The following is an 18,402-nucleotide window of genomic DNA, read 5'->3' as shown; positions in this document are numbered from 1 at the left end:
CTCCCGGGCGCCGCCAGGGGGCGCCGCGGCGCGGCCCTGCCCTCTCCCCCCTCCCCGGCGGGGCCGCGCGTGCGCGGGGCGGGGCGGCGGGGCCGTTGGCGGGCAGCGCGCGTGCGCGGGAGCGGCTGGCGCAGCCACCACGGCGAGAGCGGGCGGCGGCGGCGAGCGGCGGGGCCGGCACGGGCACAGCGGCGGCGGCGCCATGAGGCCCGGGCAGGGGCACCGAGAGTAAGTGCGGCCGGCAGGGCTGACAGGCGGCCGGCGCCTCGGCAGGGCGGCGGGACCGGCGCGGCCCCCCCCCCCCACCCCCCCATTGTCCTTCCCGGGTGTCCCCTCCCCCCATCCTCTGAGGCGGCGTGAGGTATCGCCGCTGTCGCGACTCTCCCCTTGTCGCGACAGCGCCTCGGGGCCGCTGGCGGGAGGCGGCCCCGGCCCGCCCGCCTCCCCGGGGGCCGCCTCCCCGGGGGCCGCCTCCCCTCAGCCCGGAGCTCCCCGGCGCGTCCTTGTGAGGGGACGGGGGGAGCGGCCCGCCTAGGCCCCCCGCACCCCGGCCCCTCGCAGCCGGCTTCCATCGCCACTGCACGGCGGGAATCGCGATAGCACGGCAGCCGTCGCGACAGAGAAGTGCCTTCAGGAAACAGCGGCGGGGCGGGGGGGGGGATTGCGGTTGCAATGTGTGCAAATCCTTTGTGTAATCCTTCCCCCAGCCAAGTGCTTTTGCAAGAGGTATCGTTAACAAATTGTTCGTCGTTTTTATTTCCTACCAACGATTTTTTCGAGCGTCTTAACGCAAGCGTGAAGGCAGCTGCGGAGCTTGACTTGTCTGTTTTCAGCCCGCTCGTGCAAGCAAAGTCCTTAAAGGCTTTGGCCGTGCCGCATACCAGCTTCCCAGAGCAGCACCTGCGAGGGCTCGTGGACGCCTCTCCTCCTCTTGGCATCGCCTCCCAGCGCTAGGTACAAGTTTTAGGCTAAATTGCAGGTGCCAGTCACTTAGTTCCGTGAGAATTCATTGTACTCGCTTCTTGCCGTGGGCCTTCATCCCATCGAACATCGCAAGAAAACCTAAGCTTACATGGAAAACTTTTTGCGACGGTACTTTCAGCTCTTTAGTGCGCAAACCCCGTTCTTTGTTGCGCCGGTAGCTGCAGGAGAGCACGCTCTCAGTAGATGAGGTTGGGTTCCCGAGTGATGTCATTTGTGCTGGAGCAACGGTGATGACTTTGTGATTTAATAAATCCTACTGGACGTGTCGGGCTTCATGATTTTGTGTGTACACTGTAGAAACTTCATCTGATTCAGCAGCCGGCTGAGAAAATTCTGTGATCAGTGCTACGCAGGCAGTAAGGGAGTATAGTGATGATAGCTGCTTTTTCCTTTCAGTGCTTGTATTTCTGTATTTCAGCTAAAGAATCTGAACTTGTTAGCGGCCATTCGTTTAAGTAAATACCCAAAACAGTGGGGAGAGATGTCGTTGAAGTATATTACAGATAATAAAGGTGGAGAGAGCAGGCTCACACAGCCAGCAGCCTGGGGAGTGGAGGATGCAGGGAGAGTGTTCAGGTGGGTCTGCTGTTCTGTAAAGCCAGTCCAGAGGGTCTGAAAACTCTGGAGGGGAAAAAGCAGCAGCAACAGAAAGCGAGCAGTGGCAAATTAACTGACCAGTAATTCTCAGTTAGGGGAAGCTTTGGGTCAAAAGCAAGTAATCGTCAGAACAAACAGAGGGTGAGATGTGTAGTAAAGACTGAGCTTTTAGGAGAAGATACTTCCACAAAAGAAAGGCTATTTATTTTTTAAATTATGCATAGTGAAGTTGGGTAGAATTTCTGAGGTGAAGAAATCAGAGACTGACCCTTCTCTGGGGGAGTCGCGGGTTGAGCTGGAGCTAGAAGATGCGCTGATGAATAGGCTCTAATTTACAAGCATCGCTTCAGGTATTTTCAATATTTCTCAACTATTTTAAGAAGCCATATTGAGTTCAAGCCCAGCCAGCCTGGCGGTCTAGAGAGAGAAAGGATGCGTATCGCTGGGACAAGAATTAAGCAAAAATAGATAAATCTGACATAATGGATGACAAGGGAAAGATGATTGCTGAAAGATGTTGGCATGCTCTCTGTTCCTTCATGCTTGGCATCTATTTTGTTGTGTCACATGGCTTTTGAAGTGTAAAAAAAAGAGAAGGAAAAGATCTTATTTTGTGCTGAGATAAAAGAAAAGGCAGGTGCTTAAATTCTGTTGAGGATCAGCTTTGATACTGACATTAAGTAGTGACCTTACTTGCGGTTACCCTTGTCATTTTGTAAACTTCTCAATTGAATAAATAGTGCGCTTAGCAACAAATAAATACCATTTAATGAGATGGTATTTTTGATCCCCCTTCCACTTCACATTGCAAATAGATTAACACTTTTATCTGCTTGAGCACAGCCTGGGGTGCTATTTCTGTTAATAACATTAAAAAATATGTTGGAGAATGTCCACGTAGTACTGTTTTTTTCTCCAAGTGTAAAATTAAGGAACCCTTGTGTTCTCTGTAACTTGGATATTTGCCTTCTTTTAAGTCTTATTTGTATTTGTTTCAAGTTGTCCTCTGATAGATGAGCTTTTATATATGTTTGCTTCTGGGAACTGTTAGCAGATCAAGAGGCGAGGATTTTTATCGAGGACTGAAGTATCTGTATTTCCCAGAAATGCAGGCTACTGTGTGATATACAGGAGACTTAACTTATATCCTTACCCGCACTCGCTGAAAATGCCTGGTCGTGGAATAGCAACTTTTATAGGTGTTTCTGCTCTACTGCAATACTTTTCCTTTTTTTTTCCCACCTTGGTTTGTCCATTTTTCTTTATTATTCTCCAGTTTTGATCTCGACTCATTACTGGCCAGCATACAGAGGTGGGGAGAGGAGGAGGTAGAGGTGGTTACCCTGACTGCCCCCACCCCAAAGCATCCATTGCCGAAACATTTTGTATCCTCTATGTTGCTGGCTTGCTCATCTTCAGCGAGGTGGTAGTGAGGATAGTTACTGATTTATGAAGATGGGAGATGAAGTAACGTCCATTCTGTATTTCTCTAAAGCTCAGTGACTTCCAGGGCTCTGGGGTTTATGGAATTACTAAATACACCACCAAGAACATAGCCACAACCTGGCTTGCTTGATTTATTTAACAGATGATCAGAACTTTTAAATAATTGCTTTAAGAACATGTAGTTCACTGGAGTACTACACCCAGCAATTGAGTAACAGGTCCCACTGTCGTGTTGTAGACTGTAGCTGGGGCATGCTGACTCCTCTAAGGCTTCTTTATGGGGTAAGATGCTCCTGAAGGTAAGGGTTTCACAGTTTTCTGCATCTGCAATGGGGTGTATCACCCCACCATTTTCAATTTTCAGCATTTTAAACGTTTTCAAACTAGGAAGTTAAGTGAATAATTTAAATTTGTATTCCTTGTGTGGTATGCCATATCCCCATTTTTCCATTGTATTTTGTGACTCGTATTAAAACCTTAATCATAACGGTCTTTGAGCAATTTTTCTTTTAATTGCAGATTGTTAGTTTGAATATGAATATTGAAATGAGTTTCTCACTCTAGTCATCTTTTTTCTTTCTAAAAAAATTTGCTTTCCAAATACTGATTCAGCTACTGGGGAACAGAGCTCCTGAAAAGGCTTTCTGCTGACTGGCATCCAGAAAAGTTGTTTTTAACTTTGGCCAGAGATGTTTTCCCAATGGATTGTATTCCTCAAAAGCTAAGCTTATTATCTGGAATAGGCATAGCTTAGCCTTGGTCTTGCCTACACCTGGAGCTGACAGAGGCTGGTGTGTTCATTGGCTGCTGGTTTCAGTGTTTTTAGTAATTTGATTTAAGTGGGTACTTAAAACAGCAACGGTGACTGTGGCCCATAGCTGATCTGGCTTCATAGACTGTAGAACTCTCTTCCTTAATTTGGTACATTCTGTCTGGGTGTCTCTTCATGCCTCCCCACTCATTTTGTATTTGGTATGTTGTTGCTATAATTATTCTCCCGATGTGCTGAGGAATTATGCATAGTTTACATATTCCTATTGCTTAACTTGTTAATACTGTGTTTGAAGATTAGTCCAAGTTGCCAGGGTTCATGAAGAAAACGATGATAATTCTGTTATTGGAATAATTTCACAAGAATGTAGTTTGGCTTCAGTCTGGCTTCAGTATGGAATAGCAGGGGTGTAGTACTTGGGAAGTGCTGGGGTGAAAACTGAGAGAGATTTTCAATGTAGGTTTTCAAGTCCCATGCAGCGATTCTGGTCTGCTGGATGGTGTTGCGCTTGGAATGCATGGAGTAGGTGAGTTAAATGGGTTATTGATGTATTTAGAGATAACTGAACGGCTCCAGACTTTTAAATAGATGCATTGATGGGTGTATTATAGGGAAATGTATTAGAAAACAGGTTTTCTGTAAATGCCATGCACCTGAGACAAACCTTTAAGTAAAATTCTGTTGAATTAGGTGACAGATCCTGCTTCCAGTGGGAGTGGGCTCTCTAGCATCTTCGGTGTGCAAGGAGTGAGAAGGGTTTTTTAATTTCTTACTATGTATGTAATAATGTGATGCAGAAAAGGTGAAGCATGAAAGTGAAGCTATTTTTAGTATTTTAAAGAAACAGTAAAAAAATGATCTACCAAGTGATACGTTGCTGACGTCTGTAGTACAGCCAACCCAATTAAGGTGCCATATATTGTTTCCAGACGGATTCTGATTGTTTCTAATTTGGGAACCACGTGAGAGCGAATGGAAATAGGTGAAACGACATGCTTTGAAATTCAGAGTGGATCTAGTATCCGGTTGTTTTCTGTAATTCGACTTCTCGTACTTGGGCAGTCTCCCTGTCCTGCGCTTCGCAGCTAAGATGGTAGCCACCGGCAGCCTTCCCAGGTGATTTTTTCCTATATGGTGGGTGTGGGATTACTGGTAGAGAAAAATTATTTGCTACTATACGGAGAGCGGAGGGCAGTGGAAGAGAAAAGAAAATGGTGCATGTTTTTGATCGGTAAAATTTGCGTCAGTCAGTGTTCGGTGCTGTGGATTTTATTTCTTCCCCCCTGACCTCAGCATATCCTTTGCTGTATCCTGCTATCGCTCTTGCCTGCATGTTGTTGAACTTTGAGCGTGTGTTTTAGAGGGCTTGCGTATCGTGGTCCTGCCCTTTCCTGTGGCTGTTGCCTTGCCACTCATTTTGTTCCTCTCTGTAGGCAGATTCTGCATGCAGAACGCTTCGAAAGATGTCGTACAATTACTGTCTTGAACCAATACCGTGTGTGTGTGTATATATATAGTATAAATTCTGTTGGATGGAAATAGCGTTGTATGAGCCTTTTAAAAAAGAATTATGCAGATGCTCCCACTCTCTAAAGTAAACTTCCTCCCCTGCTAATCTTTTTTAAATCTGGAATGGAAAAAGCATACATTTTTAACATCTGGAAAGGGGAGCCCTTCATGCCTACTGTATTCTTCTATCCAGCATTGCTTTTCATTCATCCTTCTATTCTGGCACTGGTTTTCTTCATTTTTTGCCTTCTGAGCTAGAGGAATGTCGTGTGCTTTGGCTTCATTGTGGACAGGGAAGGTGAGGTATTTGCTTGCCTTTCTCTTCCAGCTCATCAGTCTATTCTGAATCCGGGCTGGTTTTTGACTTCAGCTACAGAAAAGCCCTCAGCTTTTGCCTGGGATGGGTAATGTGTTCCTACAGCTGGTAATTCATGCATCCTTTGACTTTAAATTGTTCGTAACTGTGCTGAGCATTTGTGAATGAGTGTGGAGGAAGATCAGTGCGAGAAGAGGCCAGGGGAAAACAGCTCTTTTTCCTGGTCACACCATTGCCTGATTTTTTTAGTTTTCCCGTCTGTGAACTCTTCAGTGTTTAAATTTAGAAATGGCTTGTTTTGGAACAAGTCACTTTTAAGATTGTTTCCAGAAGATTTGTGTGTAATTTAATCCCATTCATGTTTGCTGCTCTGTTCTGTGAGACTTCAGGTTGCTCTTTCTCCCTGTACCTCTCCCAGTATTTTCTAGAAATTTGGAGTTTTTTCCAGTCAAAACTGCAACAGCGTTTATGAAGCCTCTCATACCTTTTCTATTCCCTGTTTCTGTTAATTGACAAGTGGTATTTTTAGAGTTGTTATTTTGTTAAAATAGCCTGAATATTTAAAAAAAATGTAACTTCATTTCTCTGAAGCATCTCATTAGTGATTATTATTTAAATACTCTAGAAATGGAATGTATGTACTTAAAAAAAAAAGGGGGGAAAAATGAATTAGCCTAAATAATATATTTAATATTTCTGATGTATATTCTCTCACATTTACTATCTTTTCCAGCACAGCTTAGTTTAATATTTCAAGGCATCTTCTACTTGCCAGATTATCAATGAGTGGAGTTGCCAGCGAAGAACCACAAAAAGGCTTCTTAAAATGTGACAGTACAACATGACATTTCAACCACTTAAATTCAAGTTGAGGCAGGAAAGAATTAAGATTTTACATACTTCCATCTAGTGAGCATGAGGGAAATTGCATCCCCGGTTAAAATCCCAGCCATTCTCCTAGCGGTTCCAGTTGGGCAAGTATCATCTCATCCATTGGTCTTTGTTAAGCAGTTACTGCTGATAAACTGTGTAGCATCACAGGACTGACAGATTTTTGCTCTCAAGTATTTATGTGGCAGCAGCTTTGCGGTGTCCATAAAATGGCGACGCACAAAGTTTAAGAAAAATCACCTTTCACCGTGTGGCGTTCGTACTCTCCTTCAGTGTGTTCTGCTCTATTTACTTGTCATTCTGTGCTAGAATTTCAGCTGCTTGATTTATGAATTGCTGCTGCTGAAATAAAATTAAAGTGACTGTTCAGTTATTTAAGAGCCAATTAAATCTGATTTTATTCTGATGTAACATTTCCAATGAAAGTTCATAAAACGCAGCCTGTGTATGAAAGTTAGATCTAAAAATGTTTTGTCTTTATTTTTTATAATCTGTGGTTTAGATGGCTTGACTTGCCAACTGAAATCCATTGCAATCTCACAGCAGTGAGTTCTGATGTTACTCTACATATGAAAATAAAATGGTTTTGGATCTTTTCAGTGATCCTGTAAGAGCCTGTAGCTGCTGGTTGGAGAATGTATTCAACCAGGATAACCAGATTTCTCTTGTTGGCAATGCTTTTGGAGAAATAATTTATTTACTAGACTTTGGTGACTTTCAAAGGTAGAAACAATGGGTCTTTGGGGACCAACATGCTCAATGATTTGTCCTGTCTGTACTGTCCTGAGGGACAAGCATTTATATTAGTTGAACTTCCAGTATCAGAATGTGCTAATTACTGTGAGGTCTCCCGCTCACAGGGGATGCTCAGGACGAGATGCTTTGAGAAACGCAGCCCCAGAACCTTGAGCAGTTAGAGCAGAAGTGACGGAGATGTGCCGTTTGTCGCGTGGGGTCAGGGAGCCCAGTTTGCTCTTAAAGATCTGGTGGGGCATGGACATGTCAAAAAGCTAACAGTACCAGAACATACCTCCTGTGTTTTGTTAACAATAAACACAGCAAGTGGAGAATGAGCAGGTACTTTTCATTATAGGTGGCAATTAAAATGTATCTCTTGATGGTGGCATTTCTTATTAGGGGAAATGGCAATGCCAATCCCAGTTTTATTTTGACAACGTTACACACTCCATGTGTTATGGCTTCTGTGGGCTGGGAGGGTGCTGGCTGAGACTGTTTTGATATTAAGGGTCTGGCTTGCCTTATTTTTTATTTAAAAATAAATCATATTGATGCGGATATAATTTTATTTCTAACTAGACAAGCCTGCACTAGCCAGCTCTCAGGTTTGTGGCGTCTGTCTCCGACAAGATCATAGATAGGGAGAAAATGATTTATTTTAGTTTCCTACACTTAGATAAAACTCTGGTTTTGTGCAGATGGCGCTGAAAGGATAATGCATAGCTCAGACAAATTTGTGTAAAGCACTGTATATCTGTACCAGAATTCAAATCTTCAGTACATCAGCAATACTGAGTTTTATACTACTATCGTAGTAGCCTGGAGTTTTTGGGGCATATAGGATTAATTGCCATGTGGGGAGGTCGGTGGGGTTGGTTTATTCTGGTCTGACGGCTGTGTGCATCTTGGTGGGGGGCTTCCAGCTGCCCAGCCTGGTACCCCAAAGAGCTGTTGGGAATTGTCCGGCTGATGTTGGAGAATGCTTTGGGGTTTTTGGGTGGAAAACATCGAGAGCGGTGGCAGAGCAGCAGCGTGAAGATGCTTAGCTTTTTAGAGGGGGTTGGAGATGTTACAGGCATTTGGGGGGGTACCTGCTCCTCCCTCAAAAGCTTTTATAAAATGCTTTAGTAGAGCGTGATAAAGAAAAATCTGAAAGCTGCACTAATTCTAAATAAATGTTTACTAAACAACATTAATGGATTTTAAATGTTTTTAGGAATAGTTATTAGTCCTTCAGCCTCGTATGGCGAAGGGAGTTTTGTCTCGATGGGGGGCTGCCATTTTAATGCTTCCTGGCAGGAGGCCTATTTTGATCATGCAAATTAGGTTGGAAAAAGTAGGCTAAGCCATTAAAAAGTAGGAGAGTTCATGAAATTTAAAATTTTTAAGGTGACTGTTTTTCTAATGGTTAACATTTCTGTTATTGTCACGTTTGTCACTTCATTTTCCTTAATTCTCATGTCCTCATCCTTCAATGCTGACAACCCCAGTTCTGGTTGCCCTTCCATCCACGGCTCAAAATGGAAGCTGTAAGTCTGTTGGCTATTTTATTCCCAGCAAGGCGCTTGGAAATATTGCCACATGGTGTGTTTTGTTGTATAATTAGAAATGCAGATACTTTCTTGTTGCACTGTGGTTAATTTTTGCTATTCTCCTAACATTAATAGGGACTGAAGGTTAAACTTGGCTTGTGTAAACGCTGGGTATTTGCAGGATGCTTTTTGGCAACAGGGTTAATTCTGGCAGTGAGAAAGGGGCATGTGTGCAAATGGGCAAGGACCAGAGGCAGCACCCAGAAGACTGGATCTCAAGTGGGAAGACACTGGGGTTTTCCCCAGGATGACCCCTTCACGGGCTTCACCTTCCCCATCAGTTTCTGGCCGGGGGACAAGCTGCTGGTCAGCAGAACGGCACGGCACTGATGGAACACGCGGTCCCACTGGGGATGTGGGGACAAGCCCCCTTCTACCCCTTCTGGCCAGTGCATGGATCCCGTGGCCACCATCCTGCAGAAACACTGCAGCCCATCCTTCACATCCCCCTCCTCCGGGCAATGAGCATGTCAGCAAAATAACCATCTTGGTTCCTGCTGGCTCACGAGCTTCATTTAATCCTATTAATTTTTAATAGAAAATTAATATTAAGCTAGTGTACTTCTAACATGACTTTGCCTGTGTGCAGAAAGACCCTCGATTTTTGTTTACTTTGGAGGAGAAGCGTGTTGGATCCTGCAGGAGCGAGACCCTCCAGGCAGTCAGAGCAGTGTGGGGCTTTGGGTTGGGGAAGGTGTCTTTGTAGGGTTGTCACCTTCCGCAGATACATTAGTAGTGCTCTGCTCCACTTCAGTGATCACCAATGTTGCTTGGATTTCAAATTTTTATCACCAAAAGTAGCGTTCTGCGATGGGTGTGTGTGTGTGTGGGGTGGGGTGCTGCTTGGATAGACCCAGGGGAACCAGGGATTTCCAGCTCGATGTGTGCAACAAGTGTATGGTGTGTCCATTAGCGCAGAGCTGACCTGATCACCAGTGTCCAGTGAAAAATGCCAAGGGCTGAATACCGATTCTGTGACAGCTCCAGTAAATATGAATTTCAGCCATTTAGGGTTTCTGTTGGTGAAAAAAGAAAGGTGTATTTTTAATTGCGATTTTCACTGGGAGCTAATAAAACAGATGGAGAGTTTGCACCCAGCCACCCAGCTGTGGCTTTGCCACAGTTGTTCTGCAGCACCCAAAACAGTGAACTCGAAACAGGAAGGTCTGCTCTGTGAGTTGATGGTATCTTTCTCGTTAAGATACATTCTGGGAAAGTAAGCTGCATTCCTTAGCTCTTACAAACCTTTTTAATTGGTTTTTTCTCACAGCCTTTGCCTGATCTTATCATGTAAATAATTGTTGCATCATATTTGCTTTATTCTCTTTACTGGGAAGTCAGTTAATTGCTTTTAATGGGAAGTGTTGGGGAAGCCTGTTACCTCTGCAGTGTGGATGAGCAGTGCAGTGACTACTGCAACACTTGCATTTCTCTCAGCTTTTCTGGAGCCCAGCGGGCAGCGAGCCAGAGAGGGGAGGCATGGATAGGTGGCACCTTGTCTGGCGTTGAGTAGCAGCCGTAAAGTTACTCGCTGTTTTAGACTCCATCATAAAAGTAAAGCTGCAAGCACTGATGTGCCTTGTGTTTAGGTATATCTCGTCTGCGGGAATATTCAGCCCGACTTCCCTTATGAAATAGTATTGTAGGGTATTAATTATTCATAGTCAGTTTAATTCTTCTTTCTTGCATATTTAATTGTAATAGCATGCTGTATGTCACAGTGATTTCCCAGAAGAACTGTATACCAAAGGAAAGCCATTCGGGTATGTAGTCTTAAATATGTCCGTGCTAATCTTTGTTGTTTAATTTTGGAGCAGAATGAGATCTCATCTGATGTTTCTTGCAGAGAAACAATTATGCAAAATCATGATTTTCCTTAATCTTCTCAGCTAAATTCTTTGAGCTGAAATAGCTGGTTTGATTTTCACTGATGACGTTTACGTTGCCTTGCTTATTTTATGAGGAAAAAATGCTTAATGGGAGGGAGGACGTGACTTTTGTTTTCTTCTCTGAAGGGGGGAACCTCTATCAAAGACTTTGGAAGTGCCAATCGATTCCTTCCAGAAGATGAAGGAAGGGAATAAGATTTTTATTGAGTTTTTCTCAGTGATCAGAATAGCAATGCCAAATGCTTGCATGATTAAGATTTATCTTTTTTTTTTTTTTTTATCGACTAGGATGGGCTCTTAGTGGTTGACGTGAGAAAATATTGGAGGCACAGGAACTGCAAATGCATTCACGATTTGATTTGCATTACTCTCGTTCTAGAGCTGTTTCATGCTTGTAAGCCACTTGGTGAAACCGAATCCCTCGTGTTTGGAGAGCGAGGATTGTTCTCTGAGATTTACTGTAGGAGTTTAAACTTCTGAAAAATCTGTTTACAATGTGTCTGAACTGAGGGATAGAGGACACAGTAGAGACTGTTATCTGTTTACTGCTCAGATAAGGAGGTGGAATAGATTGCTGGCCTGTTTCTGAACTCTGCTTAATGAATGGTTGCTAGGCAAATTGCATCTCAATCAGCTTAATCCTCAAGATGTCATTTACAGGTCTGCTCTTTGTGAGGGCCAGAAACTGCACAGGCCAGAAATTGCTAGCAAAGCAGCTTAGAATAGCTTGTTCAAAAATTCAGCGTACATGTGTTGCTGAGCTGCCCAATTGAAAGTGCCTGTTGTCACAGGGCCACCGTTGCATGGCCAGGCGCTAGATTAGACGAGCGGTGATAGACAGGAGGCAGCAGCATCCTTAGCACCGTTTCTGGATCAGCACAGTGTATATCATAACGTTTTGGCACTGGATTAACGTGAAAGAAAAACGTTTCTAAATGGGGACTGCACTGCTGACGTGATGAAAGGTATTTCTGTTTTGGCCGAGTGTGCCTGGAGCCAGGTGTGATTTCAGGGTGCATATGTGGGACGTGATTAACTTTGGCAAACAGGTGAAAATGGGAGGTGGTGTTCACTGGCACAGGGCAGGGAGCTGGGGCTGGCCTTGGTGAGAGATCTCTAATCGCGAGAAGGCACGGGGTGGTTGTAGAAGGTTTCAGCCTGCCTCTGAAGCAGTGGACTTTCCCCCGCAGCATCAGGAGAGAGCCAATTAATTGCATATGCTGGTATGTGCGTTGCCCACATACATTAGGCTCATGATTTAATCCGAAGAAAGAAAGCTTTCCTAACACAGTTAAGCTTTAACAGTCTCTTAGTAAAGAAAGATAACAAGATACTTGTTTTTATTGGTTTCCTGTGACAGCGATTAATCTTCTTGCAGGCAGAGCATTGTTCTTTGCTGCGTGGCTACACCTTCCTTTCCTTTGATGTATGTCCTCTGTGAATGCTGTGTGTCATGACACTGAACACTAAGTGCAAACTGGAGAAAGCTGGACTTGTTGAATGCTAAAGACATTTTTAGAACTGTTTATGATCACAGCGTGCTGATATGAAATGTTCTTGGCGTGGCGCACTTATTAAAAGTGTAGGTGAAAGCATAGTATGTGAACTTTGCAGTGCTTGCATAGTTTGGATGTGTAGAGCGTTTGTGCTACTCAAAAATACCGCTAGAATTTTAGGAAAAGATTATATTAAAATGTTGAGAGCCTCTCCAAATAAAGGGTAAACAAAACTTCACCTTAGTCGCTGGCAAAATGATGGTGGTGCTTGCATCTTTACCCTGTAGATGGGAAGAGGACTGTTGAACAGAAGACTTTGTGATCAGAGAGTGCTTTTCATGCAAATGAAGATTTTATTACATGCTGCTGAATCAGGGGCTTGTGTAGCAAGAACAGCACACAAGTGATAAGATCACTTTGTCATAGCTTTAAATTTTGCCCAGCATGTCTTTCAGATCGCTGAAACAGGCAAGAAATGCTCTTGTTAAGGGCACAGCGGTAACTGATACAATATTTTGGGGGCAGGGCTTTTTCTTCGTGGTACGATCCATCTGCAGTGATCGGCCACGTGTCCACAGCCCTGATTTCAAAGCAATGAGGAACTGCAACCTGTAGGTGACCCTGCGTGGCAGCAAGTCATAAAAGCTCCCGTTCTTGATGGGTTCCCACTTCTGCTCTTGCCCATATGGGTGCAGAATCTCCTCTCAGCTGCAAGCTGGGAGCCCTTAGCGTTGGTTAGAGCAGTTTTCCACGCTTCTGGCTGGGATAGTCCGTGTTGCCTGTTCCCAGGTCACGCAGGGGCTCTGCACATGCCACGGGGCTGTGTTTTGCTGCAGAGGGCACCCATCCAGGACTGGCTCTCTGTTGGTTTTCCTTTTGTATTTGTTAGCTAATATCATCTTCCCGATGTCCTACTTTCATGGTTAGAATCAGTTTGGTTTAATGAGGACTGTTGTTGCCAACAAGTGAATGGATATATGTGGTGGGATAGGCATCTAAATCTTCCCCTGCAGATGGGTGGTGTTCAGCATCCTGATGTGACCTTGGTAAAAGTTCTCTGGTGTGTTACTTTCCCTTTCTGTATCTCTCTTGCTGTGTAGCAGCTTTTCTTTCAGACAAGCGTCTGAGCTATTGGAAATCTGTCCTCTCTTTTCTTTCTCTCTCCAGAGACATTGTCAGCATTAACACCCAAGCTACTTAGATTGACGCCTGAATATTCTGCTTTTGTACAATCAGGAGGCATTCAATGAAGTAGCGAGATGCAAAGAAGTTGTAAGATTTAGGACTGACATTTTTAGACACGTTTCCATCTGGAATTTTGAATAGTCTTGCTGAGGAAGGTCAGAGGCTTCCTTCACGTGGGATGCCCCTGTATGTGTGTGTTGAGCATCCATCGAAGCATATAGCACAGGGAAGAAACATGCTTAACAGTCATCAGATTGCAGTGTGGGGCTGTTCAAGATTCAGATTCTCATCTGAAGAGTCTAGGAATAAAATCTAGCCCTGCATGTTCCTGGAGAGTTTCAGAGCAGCAGGATGGAATCTTTTCTTACATTTTTCTCATGCAAATTATGGTAAGGATTATTCAGTGTTTTAAAATCTGGTTTATACTGGCTTCTGAATTTCATTTAAAATAAACATCTGGAGGGCTTTTTGATCTCCTGTGGAAGACTCTTGTCTGCCTCGCTCTTTAAAATGACTTCTGCTTAATTTTTAGTGAAAGGCAAAGGCCTAGATCATTTTATCCTGGAAGCAATCTAAATGGTTCACCTTCTGCGGTTAGAAATTTCCACGAGCGCACAGGCTATCCAGCAGGTACTTGAAATCCTTTCTCTTAGTGAGCGTGGCAGCGTCAGGTACCTGTTTCTTCTGTGCTGCTATTTGGGATCTGGAAGGCTGCTACCTGTAGTGCAATTTGTACTTCTGCAAAGCCTCGTTCTCCCAGTGCTGAATGTGTATCGGAGCAGATGCTTCGTTTGAGGAGAATTATGGTCTCGTCCCTTCGCAGCTAGCACAAAGCCCTCCTCCGGAAGATTGCCACAGTTTGCCGGTATCCCACAGTCAGATTGGTGTAACGGTGTCACACAGGGAGTAATTGGTTATTTATTCAAATAGCCATTACATTTGGAGGATGTTTTCTCTGGTTTGACAGGAGCTCGCTCCTCTACTCTTCGCTAGAGACTGAAAACGTGTGCCCATGGCGAGAGTGCTGCGTATGTGCTTCCTCTGTCTTTCTGGCTCTGAAATGGGTTCCTGTTGCTCTTTGGCAGACCCTAAAGCAGCGATCTGTGGAAGCAGTGTATTCAGAGCAAGAGTGACTTTACCTCTTTGTTTTCTCTCTTTATTTATGTCTGTATGGGATCAGCTGGTCCCACATTATGTGTGAAGTCATTAAATTTTAGCCTGCATCTGTAGGATGTGCTTTCTCCCCCTCCCCTCTAGTCACTTTGATCAAATCAAATAAAAAACACAGCGCTTTCATTTCTAGTTCTGTAGTTTCAAAGACAATCTCTTGACATGCTCTAGCAGTCTGGACCTGAGTCCTTTTTCTCCCCTTAGTCCAAAGGTGCACTGTTTCTTGCGCCTTTCTGTGTATCAGCAGTTGCAGTCTGCGTTGGCTTTTATCTGCATCAAAAGACAAATGGAAGAGAGCAAGGCACTGCAGGAATGGGAAACAGACTTACATGTGCAATGGAAATATGTAATCCTTACACTCAGTCTGCCACATGGAGTACAGACCAATTTCTATATTGGAAATCTCTAGCCTAGAGTCCCAGAAATGTGAGTTTCGGCTTTGAAGGCTGGTTAATCACCCCAGCAGTTAATACCAGTGTAAAATTTTCTGTGATGTCAAGCCTTTTCTTCTAAATACCTTTTTTTTTTTTGCATATGTCAACTATACAAAGCAATGCTCAGTTTGAGAAATTAGCATTCACTCTGTAAGCACTTTATTTTTGTCTGCTTTGTGAGCAGCTGAACACATGTCCAGGCTGAAGTACACTGAGCTGCCGCTTCCCGGCAAGCGTGCCAGTGCCACTCGGCATGAGGAGCGATGAGAAGGCTCCCAGCCACGCAGGCACAGGAGAATTTGGAACTTTGTCCGGTGTCCTGAAAAGCTGCTCCTGACCTCCATCCTGGAAAAGCACATCTGCAAATCTGCTCAACTGCATCCCGGGGGAAAGGATCCCAGCTAAGCCGTACTAAATCATACCCAGTTTCTCAATGAGATGAGTGCTCTGGTCGCTGTCATCCTGATCAAAATCCGAACCGTGGCTGATGGCATTCATAATGTTGTGGTACGCATTACTTTTTCAGAGTAGCAGTGCTTAAAGCAAAGTGTGTTTCTCTGCATTAAGGAGTCAGATTCAGCTATTCAAAGCAAGTTGATAAATTGCTTTTCATTAAGTGTCTGAGCGCCAAGGGGTTCAGCATGTGTTCCAAGGAAAAAATACATTAATTACAGCTTCTGTAGAGCATTTATCAATCACATAGTTATAAACAGTACTAATGCAGTTAATTGAAGGTAGAAAAATTTACCTTTTGAATGTGTTGACTGTAGCAATTCTGTGGTTGGAAAGACAAATGGTCTGGAAATTAAAATCGAGTGGTACTTTGGGGAGTGCCTGGGTACCTGTCTCACATACAGACTTGACCAGACTCTTGCAGAGTGTTCAGAGGGGGTGTGCTGTCTGCAGCACGAGAGGCACTGTGGAGGTCAGGGGGGCTACAGCCCAGGTTATTGGGAGCTCAGCGTTCATGCAGGCAGTTTGTGCTGTGTTGGCTGTTGAGCTACAGTCGTACGGACTGTGGTAGTGGTATTTTTTCCCTTCTTGCCCACGCAGGTTGTGTTTAGCAGGCAAACTGTAATTTTGCCTACAAAACTGTAGTACAGTTACAACTGCCTCTGTGTCCTGGCCATACAGTTTATTGCTCTCTGTGTGTGATGGTTTTTTTTTTAAAAGAAGAAAGGCATGCAGAGGAGGAAGGATGTACAAAAGCAAACAAAAATCTCCTGCTCACCTGTAGTCAGTAAAACTTCCTGTGAAAAAATGAATCTTTTGTGAATGTAAGTTTTGGATAAAAGTGCTGGCAGCAGCTGAAGGAATCAGGTGAGGTTGTGCTGAAGTATTTTATCAGGTCTGCAGACAAAAATCCGGCGCTTGTGGTATGCAGAGGTTTTGAAAACATCTTGCACACTTGTGTTGCTTTCCCTGTGGCTGTTTTGAACTGCCAGCTGTGCAACTGGCTGCTTTTCATGCTTCTCAGGAAAGCCCTGAGAATGGTAGAGTATTTTTGCAGTAACTCACGATGAATATATTTCTTGTTCTTTCTTCTGTTGAGTTGTTGTGAGATGGCCTCTGAGCTTCATGCAAGACTGGTAAGGACACTAGGTCTGTGTCAGGACAAGCCAGCAGGGCACCATTTCCCAGGTTGATGGGAAAATGCTGTCTTGGTGCCTGGTCCAGTTCTTTGGTATTCACCTGACGGCTTGTATTTTCTACTGGTGAGTGTTTTGTACTTGTGTTGCAGCTTCTTTTTGAGGCTCTTGGAATGTTTTTTGTCTTTACAGTAGGCTGCACAATATCTCCAACTAGAGAAGGAGGTCTTATCTTGTCCTTACAAATGGTAAAATGAGTATCTAAGAGCTGTGTGTTTGTGGTCTGACAGGAAGCTCTGGCACTGTGCACAATTAGAGATCTCCAATTTTGTACCTTAAATACAAATTTGCCGTATATTTCTCCGCTTGCTTTGTAAATGGGCTGTTAAAATTTCACCATAGGTGGGACCTTAATTCAAGAGCTAAATACTAAACTGAACAACTGTCAGTGTAATTGTACAGGTCAAAATGGTACACATGCATAATCGATGCACACTGAAATCCATCCCCTCCATGAGCCTGCCTGCGTTCACACACCACCAGCACACCTGGTCCGCAAGTGAGTCAGTTTTTATTTTTATTCTTAATATGCAAGTTCAGTTTTTTGGGTTTTATGAAGTCTAATTCATTCTGCCTCATCTTATTTGCAAATATTTCACGTTTTCAAGTGAATCTATTTTTAAAACAGGACTGAAAGCATATTTTTCAATACCTAACAAACGTCTGGTTTATTGGTTGTGTGTTGCATAGAGGTAAAATATGTTCAAAGTTAGCTCTGAAAAAAATGTGGTTTTTTGAAATAATCAGCTTGTAATGAACAGGGGAAGACAGCAACATTCCTATTCGGGGAACTGTCATAATCTGTAACTTCTAACAGTTTTTCCTTCTAAAATATCATCATCCTTCTGTCATGTGCAGCACAAGGATTTCTGTAAGTCATGATTAAGGCTTTAATTCTGGGCTTTTATAGAGTAAGTGTGGAATGAGAGAAGATAACGATAATGGTGATCTGTGCGAAGCAGCCACTAGAGAGGGAACTATTTCATGTTTCCTTTCCTCTTTGCCTAGGCAGCTGTTTGCTGTACCAAAGAAAAGCTTCCTTTTCAGATCTAGGAAGGCAAGAAAGTCAAGAGGCAGGAATTCTGGCAGAGTGGTATGAGGAAGCTCACAGCTCTTGCATGTCCTTTGTGGTAAAGGAAAGCCCAGAATTACAACCTCATGCTTTACCCAGACATCAAACACATAGGAAAGCTGCACGTAACACCGACGCAGTGCATGTTCTTGCTGATGCTGTTGAGGTTATAACTGCAGCCTCTCCATTATGGGAAAAGGGTAAATGTGTATTTTGGTTTCTTATCGCTTGAAGGCAGAAGGAAGTTGCATACGAGGATCGAGAACGTCTGTTGGTGGGAATGCACGGTGCCTCCATTGGGGTACGTGTTAGCAGCATCCTGTAGTTTGGGAGTCGCTGGGCTGTTCTGGGTTGGCTTTGGATGGGAGTCATCTCAGCTAACCTTAATACCATCGTGTTCACATGAAAACATGCACACTTGTATCTGTAAGTTTGTTCCGTGTTTTATAGCTGCTGCTGTGATATTAGAGATGCTGCTTGAGCATGTAGGAAGAAGGTGGATTTAGTTTCCCCTGAGGATAATGGATGCTTTGAAGGAAGGAATGTTTGTTTGCGCCTGTTGGTATCTTGTTGAAGAAAATGGTATCTTCTGTGAATGTTACAGTGACACAGAGGGAGTCTGGTTTGAATTTTGAAAATACAAATGTAAGCCTGATATCCTG

The 18,402-nt window shown here is 43.9% G+C and overlaps 1 protein-coding gene across 10 annotated transcripts in view; it reads left to right on the top strand.

Annotated features, from left to right (window-relative positions):
• The first annotated feature begins 90 nt into the window (after nt 1-90).
• FAM222B (family with sequence similarity 222 member B) overlaps nt 91-18,402 on the top strand; it is a 38,888-nt gene continuing 20,576 nt past the window's right edge. For 2 of the 10 annotated variants that reach the window (XM_055795546.1, XM_055795542.1), the window contains exon 1: nt 91-228. Coding sequence is in view for 1 of the 10 variants with exons in the window: in XM_013301660.3 (XP_013157114.1) it covers nt 17,077-17,167 (91 nt within the window). In the remaining 9 variants the exon portion in view is untranslated. Of the gene's footprint in view, nt 229-308; nt 955-8,764; nt 8,783-15,203; nt 15,527-15,554; nt 17,168-18,402 lie in introns of those variants that run through there. The other 8 variants (XR_001227132.3, XM_013301660.3, XM_055795544.1 and 5 more) reach the window with 7 other exon arrangements.

The sequence above is a fragment of the Falco peregrinus genome, chromosome 2 (assembly GCF_023634155.1).
Source record: "Falco peregrinus isolate bFalPer1 chromosome 2, bFalPer1.pri, whole genome shotgun sequence".
In the NCBI taxonomy this organism is placed as follows: Eukaryota; Metazoa; Chordata; class Aves; order Falconiformes; family Falconidae; genus Falco; species Falco peregrinus.
This window is presented reverse-complemented; position numbering and strand designations above follow the sequence as displayed.